Source organism: Moschus berezovskii, chromosome 8, assembly GCF_049115385.1.
Source record: "Moschus berezovskii isolate FMDL1 chromosome 8, NW_MosBer_1.0, whole genome shotgun sequence".
Lineage (NCBI taxonomy): Eukaryota > Metazoa > Chordata > Mammalia > Artiodactyla > Moschidae > Moschus > Moschus berezovskii.
Genome location: NC_142467.1, coordinates 73,121,654 through 73,140,334, shown reverse-complemented (window position 1 = coordinate 73,140,334; position 18,681 = coordinate 73,121,654). Strand labels below are relative to the sequence as shown.

Here is an 18,681-nt window from a genome sequence, read left to right as displayed (position 1 = left end):
GCTTGAATCGTAACAGAAGCCCTGTGTAAGGCAGGTGTTATCATTCCCATCTCACAGAGGAGGAAGCTGAGGCCCAGTGAGGGGAAGGCATTGCCCCTGGCCAGGAAGCCAATAGAAGTGGGGACTGGAGCCCAGATGGCAGGGACTTCAATTCTGTGTGGACACAGAACCCATACTACACTCAAGCCCTGGCAGTGGTCTCACCTGGCCTCTGGCCACTCTCTCTCCCTCTTGTCTGCCCTTGTATTCCTCTGTTCAAACCTTCCTTGCTCTATCCCATTGCCCACTGGATCTTGTCTGTCCCTGGACCCCCAGTCACCTTGTCCAGGGTGGTTGCCACTGCAGACTCTGTGCCCAGGCCCTGAGTGTGTCTGTCCATCCTGCCAACCTGAGCCCAAACATAGTGCATACTTTGCTCCTCTTTATTCTGCATGGTTTACAAAAGTCATAATGCAGATGGAAATTAGAAAGAGATGAAGAGGCAGCTTAGAACTAAGTAACATTCTTTCCTTTTCAAGAAATAAGAAGGCCAGGATACAGAGAAAAAGGAAGCCCTGTGTGTTACTGATGGGAGTAAATTGTGTAGCCACTAGGGAAAACAGTATGGAGGTTCCTCAAATAATAAAAAACAGAACCACCTTATGATCTGGCAATTCCACGTCAGGGTATTTATCCAAAAAAAATGAAAACGATAATTCAAAAAGATACCTGCACCTCCATTGCAGCATTTTTTACAATAATGAACAGAGAAACAACCTCAGTGTCCACTGATGGAAAAATTGATAAGGAAGATGTGGCACACACACACACACACACACACACACACTGCAATACTATTCAACCATAGAAAAGAATGAGAGTTGCTTGCCTTTTCAACAACATGGCTGGACTGGGAAGTGCATTATGCTAAGAGAAAAAGTCAGGCAGAAAAAGACAAATACCACATGATCTCATGTATGAGTGAGTGAGTGAGTGGAAGTCACTCAGTTGTGTCTGACTCTTTGCGAACCCATGGACTATAGTCGATGGAATTCTCCAGGCCATAATACTGGAATGGGTAGCCTTTCCCTTCTCTGGGGGATCTTCCCAACCCAGGAATCGAACCGGAGTCTCCTGCATTGCAGGCAGATTCTTTACCAACTGAGCTATGGGGGAAGCCCTCTTTTTATATGTGGAATCTAACACCAAACAACAACAAAAAGGACCTTATAGATAGAGAGAACAGACCGAAGGTTGCCAGAAGTAGGGGGGTGGGGAAATGGAAGAAAGGGTCCAAAGGTACAACCTTCAAGTTACATGATAAATAAGCTCTAGGAATGTAACATACTCCAGTTAACAATACTGTATTGTATACTTGAAAGTTACTAAGAGGGTAGATCTCCAAAGTCTTCATCACAAGAAACAAAACAAAACAGAGACTAAGGTGTAGCTTATAACTAAATGAAGCTCTTTTCTTCAAATGCCAGGGGGCAGAACGCAGCAGACCTCACTGCTAAGTCACCAGCAACAGGTGGTGACATCAGCTGGCCTTGGAACTAGATTGCACGATGAGTTCAAGACACTCCTGATAAAGGCCAGGAGACAGAGCAGGGCTTGCTTTGGACTTAACTCCATGTCCTTCACAGGGTTTGCCCTTGACACAGCTCTGGGAGACTGGTGCTGTGTCCCTTCCTACAGATGAAGAAGCTGAGCCAGTGGGATTGTCCAAGGGCTTGAAATAGGCCTTACTCTCTACGGAATGCTCTCTCTCCAGCAGCACAGGGTAGCAGGAGTGTCGGATGGCTACCCAGGGAATCTGGGGAGAAGGCTCATAGGCTTTGCCTTCCTTCCAGGATTTCTGGTACCTCTGACTCCCTTGAGTGAGGAGACCTTCCCTGGGAAGGGCTCTCTGGACCCTCTTTAACTTTGACCGTCTGCCAGGTCCAGTTCCAGTTGACATGAGGCATGCAGTGCCATGCTGCCCTGCTTTTCTAGAAATGACTGCTACAGAAGGGAGCTTGGGGATGTTCCCTTGGCTTTGACCCCAGAGGGGAATACTCAGTGCCACCAACTGTCTCTGAGAGCATTCTGAATGCCAGACCTCAGCAGTTCCCTCCTAAGAGTGACCAGGGGCCTCTTGCCTTCCAGGCAGGATGCTCCCTTCTGCCACCTTCAAGACTGTCCCAGTGGATCATTGACAGTGCAGCCTCGGTTCCCAGCTTACTAGTTTGTGAGAAGCCCCCTACGTGGCAGAAAACCAATGCGGGGTCCTGCCTGTATTTGGGGTCACAGGGCCCTTGGCTCCTGGGACTTGATAAAGTTTGTAGTTTCAGAATAATGGCAGAGGGAGCATGAAGAGTAGCAACCTTGGAAATGACCATGGTGAAGCCGAAGGACAGTTACGAGTTCCTCAGGGACTCAATGCTGAGCTGTATGTGGAGAATCCCATGGACAGAGGAGCCTGGCGGACTACAGTTCATTGGGTCACAAAGAGTCGGACATGAGTGAAATGACTTAGCAGGCACGTGGTTAGTATAACCCCAAGAAGATTCCCTTGGCAAACATAGAATGGTGACGTGCAGATATCTAGAGAACAGAGGGTGCTGGCCTGACTTCGGGGATGGCGCTGACCCACAGCCATGGCTTTGGTCTGTGGAGGTGGCTCTGGGCTCATCTCTGATGACACCGAGGCAGGAAGGTTATGCCCAGGCCCTTGAATTCTCTGTCTGGGGAAATAGCTGATGCTTGGAGAGGCTGCTCGGTGACCGGGGGTCATTGGGAGTCACTGAGGAGGGAACTCACAGAAGCGGGGGTGGAGGAGGAAACAGCTTGGCTTTGGAGTCAGAAGGACTTGCCCAGCTTTGGGGCATGACCCCTCTTGTATTGGGAGAGGATGGGGCCTGGGCTGTGACCCTTAGAGGACGGGCCCTGCCCACAGTCACCCTAATACTGCTTTTACCAAACTGGTGTCCATGGAACATTGGTGTCTTGCAGGGTGTTAACAGGCTTGCCTGGGGTGAGGAATTCTATGGTCAAGTAAGGAGTTGTTGTTGAGTTACCAAGTTGTGTCCAACTCTTTGAGACTCCAGGGACTGCAGCACTCCAGGCTTCCCTGTCCCTCACTGTCTCTTGGAGTTTGCCTAAGTTCATGCTCATCGAACCGGTGATGCCATCTAACCGTCTCACTATCTGTTGCCCTCTTCTCTTGTCTTCAATCTTTTCCAGCATCAGGGTCTTTCCCACTGAGTCAACTATTTGCTTCAGGTGGCCAAAATATTGGAGCTTCACTTTCATCTTCAGTCCTTCCAAAGAGTATTGAGAGTTGATTTCCTTTAAGATGGACTGGTCTGATCTCCTTGCTTTCCGAGGGACTCTTAAGAGTCTTCTCCAAAGAAGACTTTTTTGAACCATAGTTCGAAAGCATCAATTCTTCAGCGTTCTGCCTTCTTTACTATCCAACTCTCACATCCATGCACAACTAAAGACCATAGCCTTGACTATATGGACCTTTGCTGGCAAAGTGATTTCTTTGTCTTTTAAAACACTGTCTAGGTTTGTCATAGCTTTTCTGCCAGGAAGCAATTGTCTTCTAACTTCATGACTGCAGTCACCATCTACAGTGAAGTAAGGAGTTATACCCTGTGAAATAGGTTTCTTTCCTGCAAGACTTGCCTGAGCCATCATTCTGCTTGTGGGTCTCCCAGAAGGCAATGTTCCCAGCCTCACTGGATCCCTTGTCTCAGGGCCTGGCTGAATCTTTGCAAAGCAACTGTGATGGCAGGCTGTGTGGATGAACCTGGTGTTTCCATGAGTTGGAGGGAGGTCCAGGCCTGGCTCTGAGTGTTCTGTGAGGAATAGAAACATTCTGGGGAAGGGTAGGTCTAGTAGATGAGCTGGACCAAGTCCAGGCTGAGTGCCCCAGCTGCTGACAAGCTGGTTTTAAGCAGAAGGGGAATGTACTGAGAATCCAAGCCATCTGGAAAAGCAGAGCCCCAGACGGACTGGTGGCAGGGCCTTGGTAACGGGGGTCTTATCCTATCCAGACAGCCCTCCCTTCCCTGACTATCGGCAGTCCCGGCTGCTTCTCTCCCTGCATCTCCACCAGAGGAGCAGAAGGAATGACACTGGACAGCCTACAGAGTGAAGGCAGGACTTGGGCCTTCCCTGGGTTCAAATCCCCTCTCCGAGCCTCAGATTCCACAGAACGGGTGATTCTGAGGGTCAGATGCCACAGCACTGTGCCTGGAGGCGCTTGGTCCCTGTTGGCTCCTTCCCCTGCCTGATCAAAGCCGTGGAATTCACCAGAGGTTTTCAACGCTTTCTGCCCTCCACGAAGCTAGTCAGCTGTTTACAAGCCTGGGTTATGCTTTAAATCATTCCTCCCTGGTGCAGATCAGCTGAGCTCCACGGCGATTCTGGTTGTGCAGAAGCAAACAGGACCCTGTGCTGTGCTGAATCTCAGGCCAGGAGGACATAGCCCCTGTGCTGGCCCATTCCTTTGCCTCGCTCAACAACCTGAGCAGCCTGGAGCCTCAGTTTCCTCATCTGTAAAATGGAGGTCATGCCTTTCTCTCAAATGACAAGTTCAACATGGGTCCCAAGATAGCCTCCTTGGTCTCCTCTTTTCAAGTTGTGAGACCCACAGGCAAGCAGACATGGAGTAGAGTCTGCACTGGCCCTGGGGTGGGCAGGGCTGGGGAGGGATGTTCGTGTGGCCTTCTGAGTGGCTGGCAGTGAGATGCCAGGCTGTGCCACTGCTGACATCTCTTCCCTTTGTGGGTTTGCTCCCTCCCTCACCCCTTGGGTATTTCCTAAGCAGGGTTCCATGGAGCCATCTTTCAAAAAATATTAGCAAGTATGGCAAGAGAGGAGGTTTCTTGGTGAAGTAAGTTTGGGCCATGGAGTATGCAACTCTATCACTGGAGCTTCTCAATGTGGCCATGGAACAAAGCCTTGGAGGGACCCCGAGGCAAAGAAGTTGTGCAGACTGTTTCCTCTGTGTGAGGCCAGCTCTGTTCCTCCCTGTTAGCTGTGGCTCAGGCCTCCCAACTGGCAAGAATAACTGTTGTATAGAACTGAATCAATACACTGGCTGTGTTTAGATGGAGACAGGAGTAAATGCTCAGACCAGCCGGAGCTGGGTGACTATCTTGCTTTCTGGTTGTAATTAATGCTGACAGCTCCTGTCGGGGAATGGAGCCCCCCCAAATGCACCAGAACAGGGCCCCTGGATGGGGGGCTTACCAGGATTATCAGTCCAGGGTCCAGTAATTATGGCCCAGATGTTGACAATTCATCAAATTACAAGGCTGTTGGGGCCCATAGTCCCAGCCTGGGACGTGCGCTTTCCTGTGCAAAGGCACTCTCATTAGGGCTGTCCAGTGGGCAAGGGGGTGAATGGGCAGTGCCCTCGGGCAGGTCAGCACCATGTGGTTCTGATTTCTCAGGTCAGGCTGTCTGCATACACACGGGCCACAGCACGACTGTCCGGGCTTAGTGATTTCCCAGACTTGAATTCCACTGTAGGGTAAGGGAAGAAAGAACCCCCATTCTTATGTCCAGGCTGGCTGCAGCTTGTGTCTTGGTGGTGGCACGTGGCTTCTTCTGGGGAACCCCTTCCTGGGATTTCAGGCCCTTTGTAGAGTGGTCTCTGCAGTCACCTGCTATACTTAACTCAGAGCGAGCTGTGGGGAATCCAGCTGTGCGGGGACCTAGGAGCCTGCCAAGGTCGGAGCCCTGGCCTTCACTTGCTCCTTGGCCCTCCCATGCTGTCCCCTCTTACTCTTTGTCTGGGCAAGGGAGGGCAGGGCTGGCCTGGAGCCATGTTTGGTTTAGTCCATGCAGTTAAAAAAAAAAAGTAAAATTTAACCAAATTAGTTGCAACATTTAAAAACTGTAGCACTTTACATAAACATCTGGAGCATGGACTTTTACTGAAAAGCTGAAGATGGGTTCAGCTGGGTTCACATGCTTGGCAATGGCTGCTGGGTCCAGTGCAGTTCCCAGCGCCTCACAACTGGCCTACTGTCCTGCTGAAGTGACCTGCCAGCTCTGTAGGGGCATCTGGCTTTGTGACCCTTGGCCTAGAAAACCCATTGGTCCCTTTAGCTCTGTGATTCTCTGAGGCCGGAAAGCCAGCTGGCTTCTATTTTGGGGAGAAGACATGATCAGTGAACACGCTGTGTGCCCTGGAAGCAATTACACGTATGTCCATTACACATCTTGGCTAGAAGAAGGGGTGCTATGCCTTTGAACACATCCCAAAATACCTGCCTAAATTACACACTTGCCTGTTACATGATTACCCTGTCAGATATCAGGAAAAATCGTTTCAGGGTGGGGTGAAGGGGAGTGACAGACCTGACTTCCATTGGGTGGGGGAAGATGGAAGCTGGATCAGTGAACTGAGCTTATCTGCTGAGAGCTGCCTCTAGCCTGGTGTCTCCAGCTCAGGCACATGGGGCTGGTCTGATGGAAGGCAACGGGGGATGGCAGACCAGCTGAGGCACCCATTTTGGTGGCAGCTTCTGGTGTGATGATCTAGCAGGATAGATCAGAGGCGGATGGTCCCAGTATGGCTGAAACGATACGATGGGTAGTGGCCTGCCTGGGACAGCACAGCTCAGCTGGTGGGACTGAGACACAGCATTACCAGGACACCAGGGGACAAGAGTGACTGACGGGGCTCACAGCAGACAGTGAGGCTGCAGGGACCCCTGATGTCCTAGGCTACACACCTGATCTGCCCTCCTGCCCTGAGCTTTCGTCTGCAGGGCCACGTGCCTGCTTCCTCCCATCCTCACTCATGTTTGAATCCCCAGCCTCTCTGAAACCTTGGGCTTTGAGGTAAGCCCTCCTTGGTTTCCATGCGTGACACAGTTGTCACCCACTGTTAACAGATTGGGCTTCGCTGGTGGTCCAGATGGTAAAGAGTCTGCCTGCAATGCAAGAGACCTGGGTTTGATCCCTGGGTCGGGAAGATTTCCTGGAGAAGGGCATAGCAACCCATCCAGTATTCTTGCCTGGAGAATTCCATAGACATAGGAGCCTGGTGGGCTACAGTCCATGGGGTTGCAAAGAGTCACAAGAATTAACAGGTTGATTGGCATCCTTAAGAATCCAAAGATTTCATTAAAAAACCTGTATTTCCAGTTTCTCTTGAAATGTTAGAAGACGTGGTAATGATCGATCTGCTTAGACTGAGCTACAGTGACCCCTTAGATGGGGCATGTGCCCTTCCAGTTCGGTCGAGGCCCACTGTTCCCTCCACTCCCCTGCACCCAGCCAGTCTCCCCTATTTCGTCACCTGGCTGGCCCTTGGAATGCACCAATGAACTTGCGAGCCTGTAATTCTAGCTCTGAACCATCTCTCCGAACCACATATACGTCCAGTTCTCCACTTACCCTGGCTAGAACTTGGCCTCTCTCCTGGAACGGTCTCCACCAGACTCCATGCCTCCTATCCCCAGTGCCCATTCTTCCTACAGTGAAGCAGCAGGGAGTCATCCTCATTGTTCTGCTTTTACCCTGCAGGCCTTGGAGTGAGCTGCTTAACTTCCCTGGAGTTTGTTTCCTCCTCTGTAAAGTAGGTGTGGTGTGGATGGAATGATTTCCTACAGGTGACAGAGTCCAGACTAGAGCTGGGCACCCAGGGGGTTGAACGAGTGTGACTGTAATGTGCTGGGCCAGTTTTGGTATAAAAATCCAGGAAATGGGGCAGAGCTAAGACACACACCTTTGCCTTCTCACTTGCAAGTCACTGACTCTAAGCATAGCTCTGTTGGGCAGGTACCATTATTACCTCCATGAGGGGAGGGGCCCTGGATGTATGTCTCACTAGTTGTACTCCAAATGTCAAAGTGAGGACACAATAAATATTTGTTGAGTGAACCAATTGCCAAGTGAATTCTTCTATAAAGTTCCCTACTGCCACCAGTGCCTGGCCTGGGAGCACCAGAGGGCGCTCCTGACCTGTCGAAGCTGTCATGGGCACCAGTTGACTCCCACCCCTTCTGGGCCACATCTTGGGTGCTGGGGACACTGGCTTGGGAGGGGCTCCTTCAGCCTCAGGGGCTTCCCCTGCTGGGGTTGGTGATCACCGTGGTTGAAGGAACTGTCACTCACTGAACCTGATCTGTACGTTCAGTGCTAGGGCTCTCATGGGGTCAGTTAATTGGCTCCCCAAATGCCTGAAGAGGGGTCACATGGTCTATGGGGCCCCAAAGCCCACTGTCTCTCCACTGCATGGGCAGGACAGAGGGCCAGTCCTTGATTTCAGGAGGATACTGTGTGGACCAGCTTCATACTCCAAATAACTGCTTTCTTTCAAGTCTACTTACTTGGAAAACCTGTGTTTGCCCCAGTGGCCTAGTGCAGGTCTGTGAACATGTTCTTCCTGGCAATGGGGTGAGGGTGCTTCGCTGCCTGGGGGGAAAGGGGGCCAGAGACCAGCCTGGAGGGCTTTACTCTGCAAAGGTGTTGTCACAGGAACACCTGCAAAGAGCCGGACAAACCTCTGCTGGCCTCCCATGGGCTGCCCCTGCTGAGAGCAATCCCAGAACTAGACACGGGAAGATGGTACCTCCCTTGGAGGTTTGTAATAGGAGCAGGGGCTCCTGGGCCCCTGCCTTGAAGACGCAAAATGCTTCCAAGGGTAAGCAGGGCTTCTAGAGAGCAGGGGCAGGAGCAGCAGCTCAACCCTCTGTTCTTTGGCTGCTCTACATGTGATACTTGAGGGACATGGGCCCAAGGCAAGGAGCCCAGGTCCAGGAGTGCCTGTACTGCGCGTTTGAGGGGACCCTGGGGAAGAGGAAGGGAAAGTCAGCATGGTGGCCTTTTCCCTGGGGCCCAACTGTGGTTCCCCAAGGTTCCAATCTGGGGACCATTAGCAGGGGCTGCTCAGGATATCTGCTTTCATTTGCTCCACCCGGAATCTGGAGAACTGGGGAGCAGCACTGCAGGGGTCAGATGAAAATGAGATGTAGGATGCTAAAGTCTAAAAACAGATGAATTTGGGATATTATAGATGAATCATTTAACTAATAACATTTTTACAATCAAAGTTGGTTTTGAACTATGAGGGTGCAAAGAAGCCTATGAATGCATGGTGCCTGGTGGTCCTTTTGTGTTCACTTGATTAATTCCAAACAGGCTAACTGAGTTATTCATTTCAAAATTGGTCCCAGGCTGAGGCCCTGTCTCCTATCCCGCATTTCAGCTCAGGGTTTGTGCTGGTTTCCTGGGGCCTAGGCTGTCGATGACCCCATGACTGACTCTGCATGCGATGGGCAGCTCTGCCTGCCCTTCACCCCTGCCCCGGTTAGAGGATGCTTGGGGAACCGGCTGCTGCCAAGCATGAGGAGTTCTGGTTTTGGTTTCTCAACTGTCAGAGTCCGGTTGTAACTCCTGCCAGCCCTCTCTTCTCCAGTCTTCCCTCTTTCATCTCATCCTTACTGGGACTTGTTTCAGCCGCTTGATATTGATAGCCACCTTCTGTCTGGACCTCCCCCGCCACACCCTGCCCCTGTCTCTGCCCTGTAGCCAGGGAGGCCTTCCCAATATATACATCTGTCCTCATCCCTCTGGGTGAGTGGGGGCCCTTCATTCAGCGCCATCCTCTTGCCTTTTCCTGCCCTTCCACAGGATCACCGTCCACTGGCACCTGGACCACACTTTGACCCTGCCATTTTCACTGAGCCTGTGTTGGTGCTGCAGGGAATGCTGACCTACCTTGTCCCCCGTGTCAAACTCCTACTCATCCCTCAAAACAGGCCCCAACTGTCCCTCTTCTGTGAGGCCTCCCCTGGCCCAGGAAGATTTAACTCCTCCTTCCTCTGTGGCGTCCGGGGCCTCGTCTGACTGCATTACAGCCTTACCCGCTGTGCCATAAAGATCTCTGTGTGGGAAGGCCTAGAGAGCCTTCAGGGGGAAGCCAGGCCCCTCGTGCTTGCCACGGTGAGATCTGGCAAAATGGCATGGCCACTCTAAGCTTCAGTTTTTTCAGTCTACAAAATGGGCACAAGTCGTGGTGTTCAGGGAGAGGATGGACTCTGAAACTGTGAAGTGCTGCACAGATCCGATGCCTCGTGTTTCCATCCAGGCCAAGTTTCACACTGCAAATGTGGACAGAAGGGCTAAGTGGATGCCTAGGGGCAGGGGTAGGGAGGGGGTCAATTATGGCTGTGGTCTCCCTACTGCTCAGCTGCTCCTGGCCAGGGAAATGGAATTAGACATTTCACCATGAGGAAGATATCCCCTGTATTGCCACCACCAATTTCTAATAATTGGGGCCTGTTTTGAGGGATGAGTAGGAGTTTGACAGATATATGGATAAGGAACAGTAGAGAAGATGGAATGAAGAAATTTTCTTCTTTAAGTTAGACCCGGTTTTCTGTTTTGTTTTTTAATGGAGAGCAGGAAAGGGTCCTAACAATTTGATAATGGTGGGGTGGTGGTGGAATGGGGTGAGAATCCCAGGGCCAGATAGAAACAGGGATGAGGAGGAGAACATTCACTCTAAATATCTGTTTCTCTGGGTGATGAGAGGAGAAAGAGCCTTCTGCCAGTGCACAGACAGTCTGAGTCCGGATCTGCTGCCGCAGCCAGCTTACAGATAGGGTGGCTGGTGTGATGGAGAGTCTGCAGGCTGTGTGCTAATTCAGGCTTTGCCATGAGGGTGGGCCTGTGTCTCAGCCAAGTCCTGTCGTGGACTGAGCCCAGCTTCCTCCTTTGTGCAGCAAGGCCAAGACCATCAATCTCTCAGGGTGTGAACACAGGCCGGCATGTCTCCTGCAAACACTCAGGCCATGAGTTACTTACAGTCCTTATAGTCCCTGGCAAGTTGGAAAAGCCTCCGAGGGGGGGATGGAAGTGGACAGTCCTATAGCTCAGCAGGTAAAGAACACACCTGCCAATGCAGAAGACCCAGGAGACGTAGGTTCGATCCCTGGGTAGGGAAGAGCCCCTGGAAGAGGAAATGGCAACCCCCTCCAGTGTTCTTGCTGAAAAAGCCTGTGGACAGAGGAGCCTGGTAGGCTATAGTCCAAAGGGTCGCTAACAGTTGGTCATGACGGAGCGACTAAGCACTGGAAGGAGAGTCTTCCAGCTCTTGTTAAGGCAGCCTGCCCCTGTGGACAGGTGGTTTCAGTAAACACAGAGCCAAGTTCTCTTGGCCTCCTGCCTGGGTCAGCCTCTCACCGTGACCTACCAGATTCTACTCCATGCAGCCCTGGAGACCTTTCCAACTCCCCCTTCTACCGTTTCCTGGCACTTGCTCACTCACTCCAGCGGTATTGGCCTTACACATACTCTGGACACACGACACTTGTTCCAGTCTCATGACCTGTGAGCTTTTTCCTCTGCCAGGAGCATTTCTCTCCACCTCCCCAAATTGTGACATCTTTTCATCACATAAGTTTCAGTTCAAATGTCATCTTCCCCAAGAGCTTTCTGATTATTTAATCCACATTATCCCACCCAGTCAGCCCTCTCCTCACGTTCCCTGCTTAATTCTCTGTCTACGATATTTTGCTGTTTTGTTGGTTTCTTTTCTTTGTTTCTCTCATAACTGCAGGGAGGGGCCTTGTCACTCCTGTTTGGTGCTAGTCCAAAGACCCAGGAAACTGTCTGGCACAGAAGCGATGGTCAACGGTGTTTCTGAAGTGGGCGCGCTCCCCTGTTCCAGGGACTTTGCACCACTGGCCCTCGGTGGGCTTCATCATCTCTATGTGCCTCTGGCCTCACAGCCTATCACTGTCCTCATACATTCAAATGCACAAATCTTAAGCTCTGGAAAATGTACTAAATACGCATCTTCCAGAACTATCTAAATTGTGTTCTGAAAGCATAAAACAAACCAAAAGTCATTAAAACTCAATGATAAGAGTCAAAAAGTCCAAATACCAAAAAGAGAGGAAATGTGAGGATTTTGATGTTGTAAATAGGAGATGGTGAGAAGTTTTCTATGCCAAAGTCAAGGTGTAGACAATGCTGAGCCTTGCATGAGGGACAAGTCTTTCTGTCCTAGACAGAAGCCACAGTTTGGAGAGGAAAAAGGAGAGGTTCTGATAAGAAACCTCCAGAAAGGCCACAGTGAACCCCAGTCGTCCCTTCCTCTCTATCCCATGGTAAGTTGCCTGTTGGCTACCCCTCCCCCATAGTTCCCCAAAGACTGCAACTGGGTCTGATTCTCTTCGTGCTACCCTCATACACAACACACAGCTTGGATTTGTTGAGCAGAGCCAATTCTGCTATTTATGAGATGGCAAACTCACTTTATCAACATGAATGCTGATTACTACCCCTAAATGTAAGAGTGCTGTATCAAGGGCTCCTCTGCAGGTCCCATCTTGGACTGACAATGTTCTGGGTTTAAAATTCCCCCTGTGCTGCTCATTTCATGATGTCCCTGGATCAACTGAATTTTGAAAATTCTTAAATGCCTGGTGACCCCTTGAAATTCTATCCCTGCAATTCCAAGATCTTCCACCAGATGGCAGTTAGGATTACATGAATTTTATCAAAACTAATTTTATCTGAGGCCTGGCGTGCTGTGATTCATGGGGTCGTGGAGAGTCGGACACGACTGAGCAACTGAACTGAACTGAATTTTATCCGCGATTGCTTCTAATGAAAATATACCCAAAATTAAAACAAGACACATACTTACACTTACATCCATAAAATTTTACCTATCATATTGACATAGATTTAAAAGTATAATACCCTTGGTTGGCCAAGGCTTTGGGAAACATGTAGCATTCATGTGCTGTTGGTGGTAATGTAAATTAGCACAGCCTGCGGGAGGGCAATTTGGCAGTACACATCAAAAGCCTTAAACATGTGCAAACCCTTTAGGCCAGCAAGTCTACTTCTAGACGTTTATTCTAAGGAGATAATTATGGAAATAAGCTTAGATTCAGTCCCATCATGTTGACTACAAGAGTGAAAGATTGTCAATATAAATAACATGACTTGGAGATTGGTTAAATCAATTACATATATGGCAAAATGCTATGTAGCTATTACTTTCTATGAAAATTTCTTAATGATGTAGGAAAGTCTCATTCTATATTAAGTGAAAAAATAGGTCACAAAAAAGTATGCCCACTATAATCTCATTTTTATAATAATAAAAATAAAAACAAACTTGTACGCAAAACATATGGAAAGAACAAACACCAAAATATTGAGAGGACTTATCTGTGGGTGGTAGGATTTCGGATAATTGCTTTTTTCTTTTTGTGCTTTTCTCTATTTTGGGAAGGTTTTTTTATAAAAAACATGCTTCTTTTGTCATCAGCAGAGAGCTATTCATAAACCCTTGCAGTAGAAAAGGACAGGCTGGCCTCTGTATACGGAGACTGTGGACAAGGTGACCACAGGCCCTTTTTGGTCCACAACCTGCCCCATGTACATACTCAGCTTCTATGCCCCTGTCCCTCTGCTGCCCCTGTTGGGTCCACATATGGACTTAGTTTCAGCTGCTCTCCTCACGGGGTGGGGAGGGGCACCCTGGTTAACCCAGAACATGCAGCTGGCACAGTCTTCACCACAGCCACCCTGCTGAACGCTTTTCTTGCTCTTACTTCCCTTTAGGAAGTGACATGATTTTAGCACAAAGGTAAAGAAAAACCTCCCTGAGGCTGGTCTTGAAGTTTACTAAATTGCAGAAAAAAGCCCCTAAAACTTTTTCTAAAACTGACAATTCTTAGGGTTTTGGTAAAACTTTTACCACTTTGAAATGCTTATTTAACCTATTGATGGTAGCCCGCTGCTGCTGCCGCTGCTGCTGCTGCTGCTGCTAAGTCGCTTCAGTCGTGTCCGACTCTGTGCGACCCCAGAGACGGCAGCCCACCAAGCTCCCCCGTCCCTGGGATTCTCCAGGCAAGAATACTGGAGTGGGTTGCCATTTCCTTCTCCAATGCATGAAAGTGAAAAGTGAAAGTGAAGTCGCTCAGTCGTGTCCGACTCTTAGCGACCCCATGGACTGCAGCCTACCAGGCTCCACCATCCATGGGATTTTCCAGGCAAGAATACCGGAGTGGGGTGCCATTGCCTGATAGAAGGTATATAAAACTCTGCTCAAGTTAACGATGGGGGTAATCTCCTTTACTCTCTTCTGATGTCTATGTCAGAAGCCTTTTCTGTTTCCTTTCAATAAACTTCCTCACTGCAAAAAAAGAAAGAAAACTGACTGCTCTCAAAGCCATTTTCCTTTCTAAATGCTGCCAATGTGTGTTGGTGGATAAATTTCCTAAGCCTGTCTTTCTTTCCATCAAGGTTGTGTGAGGTGAGGAAGACAGAGGTATTATTGAGGGGCTGCCACCTGACATCCTGCACTTGGGCTCTGTGTGTATTCTCCCATTTAAACCTTTAACTGTTGATGTGATTTCCCCAGGTTCCAAGTACCCCAGTTCGCCCAGCTGAGCCAGGATAGGACTTGGGTCAGACAGATTCAAAGCCTGTGAATACTCAGCACATGAGGTGCCTCTCGGGTGGCCAGGCGCCTCGCGCTGCAGAGGTCACCTTACCCCTGGGTGACCACATGGAACCGTCTGTAAGCAGAGCCCAGTCTGGGAGCCAGGGCCTCCATTAACTGAGAGATCCAAATTTCAGCCTAAAACACATGGACCCCTGAGCCTGCAGAATTCCCTTCCAACCTCCCCCCGCCCACATAGGTCTGCTTCCCTCTTATGGGGGGAAGCCAGGTAGGGTGTCACCTTCACCCTGGGGGTCCACTAAAGGGACAACCTCTGAGGCCTGGAACAAGGGTGCTCAGAAGCACACAGCTGGGTGAGCTGACTGGCTCCTGGCACTGGAGGCATGAACACTTTGAACTCAGCAGCAAGCAAGGCTAGTCCACACAAGGAAGGTGCCCGGATCTGTGTGGAATGGTGCATGCATGCTCAGTCACTTCAGCGTGTCCGACTCTTTGTGACCCCATGGACTGCAGCCTGCCAGGTTCCTCTGTCCATGGGATTCTTCAGGCAAGAATACTGGAGTGGGTTGCCATTTCCTCCTCCAGGGGATCTTCCTGATCCAGGGATCCAACCCGCATCTCTCACATCTCCTGTATTGGCAGGCGGGTTCTTTATCACTAGCGCCACGTGGGAAGTCCGAAGGGAGGAGTTGCATGCAAACTGGGGATGGGTGACCTCGGGAAAAGGAGCAACGCAGCCCTGGGGTAACTGTGGGTGTGATACCAGCTTCTCACCCAGCCCAGTCTGCTCGGGGCTACCCAGAGACAAGAAGCCTAAGGGGCCAAGGGCACAAGGGCACAGGCTGCCAGCGCTGCCTGCAAACAGGCAGTGGGGAGGGCTTGCTGGGCTCTAACCTGCTTCCTTTCCAGAAAGCTCCCAACTTCATACTGGGTGAACACACCTCTCCTTTGGCCTCCCCATCTCAAATTCACAGACCCTATCTCTGACCTGGGCTCAGGAAGCAAAAACCTCACACACTATATGCTTAGTTGCTCAGTTGTGTCCAACTCTGGGACCCCATGGACAGTAGCCCTCCAGACTGCTCTGTTCATGGGGATTCTCCAGGTAAGAATACTGGAGTGGGTTACCATGCCTTCCTCTGGGGGATCTTCCCAACCCAGGGATCAAACCCAGGTCTCCTCCTTTGCAGGCAGATTCTTTACCAGCTGCGCTACCAAGAAAGCCCCAAACCCCAGGCTTAATTTTCCTGCCAGCCCTGTAACAGCCCCACTCACTTGGCCACCATTCACTGTGATCTCACTTTACCCAATCCCAGCTCTCTTCTTCACATGGAAGGAAACAGATTCTTAGTGCTGCTGACGGGCTCGCTCCTGCTTCACAGCTAGTGAGTGGGATTCAATTCCCAGATGCTGAACTCTGCAGGGGTACTCTGGCCTGTCACCCACAGAGCCTGCTGGCCACCCCTACAGCCGCCTCCATCCTGGGAGGAAGGGCAAGGATGGTGGTAGAGGGAGTTGAAGCTCTGTGGGAGGTAGACTGGACCCTCTGGCAGCTGGTGTAGAGCTCCCTGCCCCTCACCCGGGCTAAATGACTCCCACAATCAGCCAGCAGCCTCTCTGATGCTCACAGCCAGGGAGAAAGAACCTCTGGGTGTCTTGTGCTCACAGGAGACAGTAATAGGGGAAGAGCCACCACTTACTCCCCTGGGGCTTCCCTGGTGGCTCAGTGGTAAAGAATCTGCCCGCCAATGCAGGAGACACGGGTTTGATCCCTGGTCTGGGAAGATCCCACATGCCTCGGAGCAATTAAGCCCATGCGCCATACTACTGAGTGTGCGTTGACTCAAACTATTGAGCCCACGCACAGCAGCTACTGAAACCCGTGTGCCCTAGAGCCTGTGCTCCTCAACAAGAGAGGTGATCGCAATGAGAAGCCTACACTCTTCAACAAAGAGTAGCCCCTGCTCTTCACAACTAGAGAAAAGCCCGCAAAGCAATGAAGACCCAGCACACCAAAAAAAAAAAAGTAACTCTGGAGTGTAAAAGGTAACAAGGTAATGCCAGGAGTGGTTCTGTCGGAAACTTTCCAGAGCTCCTGGGCTAGTGAAGCGAGTGGGCCCAAGACATGAAGGTGAAATATTCTAGCAAAAGCTTCTAGTTCCCCAAGACCCTGGTTGCCATGTCTGGGAATGTGAGACCTGACTCCTTCCTCCTGCATCAGGAAAAGTTGCTGGGGAGGTGGTGGTGCCCTGACCCGCCATGTGCTCCTGCGGGATGAAGGTGGATCATGGCTGGCTTCATGTTTCATTCTTAACCCACGCAGAACTGGGTGTTTCTAATCTGAGGGTCCAGGCTGCTTGCTGCTGGGGGAGCTGCCCTGGCTAGCCAGGAGGTTCCAAACTCCACTCCGGACTCAGAATGGACCACTCCAGACATGAGGGAAATGCCCCCTAAATTTCCACCAAGTCTAGTAGGCTAGGTTTGTGACACATTTTGTGCAGCTATCACCTCCTCTGTCTTAATTAATCCTAGCTCCAATGCTGTAAGGGAGGCTTTGGATCACCCTGGGTCACAGAGCAGGAAACTGAAGCTCACAGAGGGCCAGAACCTTCCCCAAGGTCATCCATATACGAGACAGCAGTGTTGGAACCCATGCTCAGGTCTCCCTGATGCTTAGGGCTGGAGTGCGCTCCACAGCCTCCTTGGAAGGCGACTCCTGCAAGACTGGGGGACCCACCCTCTGCCCCTGCCTTCTCCTGCCAGCCCATCCTGAGTGTGGACAGAGCTGGCTGCTAGAGAGGCCCCTGAATCTATCGACGTTTACCCTTCCTGCATCCTCCTGGCCTGAGGCACAGAACAAATGTATCTCCTGACAGGATGGTCCTGTTGAGCTCCCCGTCACCGGCTCACCCCCTGCTCTTTCTTTATCAGGACTTCTGGATGCTGCTTCTGGATGTAGGACCCGACAGCAGCACAATCTCATGTCACCTTGCTTCTGCTGTGGCGCTCACTCGGCCCAGGCTGGGGACGTCTATTCTAGATATAAGCTAGCTTTTAGGTTTAACTGTAAATGATCTGAGAAGTAATGACACCAAAGAGGCCAGACAGGAACCAACCAGTCTCTGGTTCTGGAGTGGTGACAGGACACGGGGGGCTGGGACAGGGAGTCTCCTGTTCCCTGGGAAGAGGACGACATCCAAGCCCGTGGGGGAGCACTCCCTCCACGGTCAAGGACTGGGCGCTGGGCTCAGGGCTGGCACACTGGAAGAGCAGTGTTGGGTGGTCTCAGCATGCCCCTAGAAGAGCAGTGTTGGGTGGTCTCAGCACGCCCCTGAGACTCTTGAAGGCTATTTGATTTGTCTGCAGGGCCGCTGGAGCGGCAGACGGTTCCTGCCAGGCCAGGGCCTTGCAGATCTGCACATTTTGCATCTCCACAGAAGTAATGCTAATCCATCCACAGAGAGACTGTGGCCACTGAGGAGCAGAGGTGGAGGCGCGGGAGGAGAGGGGTGCAGACAGTTAAATTAAGGCACAGAGGAAGAAGATTGGCTAGAGAGTAAAGGGCAAAGAGAGAGAAAAATAAACGGCAAATTACCGGGTAGCCATCTCGTCCCGATTGCCCCTGTGGTAATTAATATGTCGTTAATAATTAGACCTTCGGTAGAAAAACCATATGGTAACACTTAGAACTCAATCAGGGCCCCAGATCCCCCCGCCCCTGTGTCTCCGGGGTTTTGCAGCAGAGGCTGCTGATGGACTCCTTCAAGGGGGAATGCAAGGCTGAAGCGGGTCTGCGGGATGGAGCACCTAATCCCCATCTCATTGACCTGGCTGGAGGGGTCGCCAGGACACATACCACAGTGCCTTCCTCACATCAGCCAAGGCACATGGCAAAGACCTTGTGGAGTTCTCGGGGATGGCATCCTAGCTACCACGGACAACGCTCCTTCATGGGCCTCACGGGTTTCCTGTCTGTTGCCCCTGGGAATGGGGTGACCCGAGGAAGACAGCCTTTGGAAGTCAGAGGTATGGGGACATGTTGACTGCTACTGGATGCTTCTCTGACCCCGTGTGCTTGCAGTAGTGGCTGCCCACATCGGCCTTTACTTCAGGTTGCCATGGGAGCTATGGAGCCACCTTCCAGAATCCCATGGGGGTCTTTGCCACATGCAGCTTGAGAACTCTGCATTTGTTTAATTCACTAAGTCATTTCACAGCCAAGTTAAAAAACACAAATAAACACACAAAAAGAGAAATTTGCT

At 50.8% G+C, this 18,681-nt stretch overlaps 1 protein-coding gene across 1 annotated transcript in view; it reads right to left on the bottom strand.

Annotated features, from left to right (window-relative positions):
* The window catches only part of COL23A1 (collagen type XXIII alpha 1 chain), a 407,070-nt gene that overhangs the window by 26,939 nt on the left and 361,450 nt on the right, over window positions 1-18,681 (bottom strand). The window contains exon 5 of the mRNA XM_055428719.2: window positions 18,015-18,041. Coding sequence (XP_055284694.1) covers window positions 18,015-18,041 — 27 coding nt within the window. The remainder of the gene's footprint in view (window positions 1-18,014; window positions 18,042-18,681) is intronic.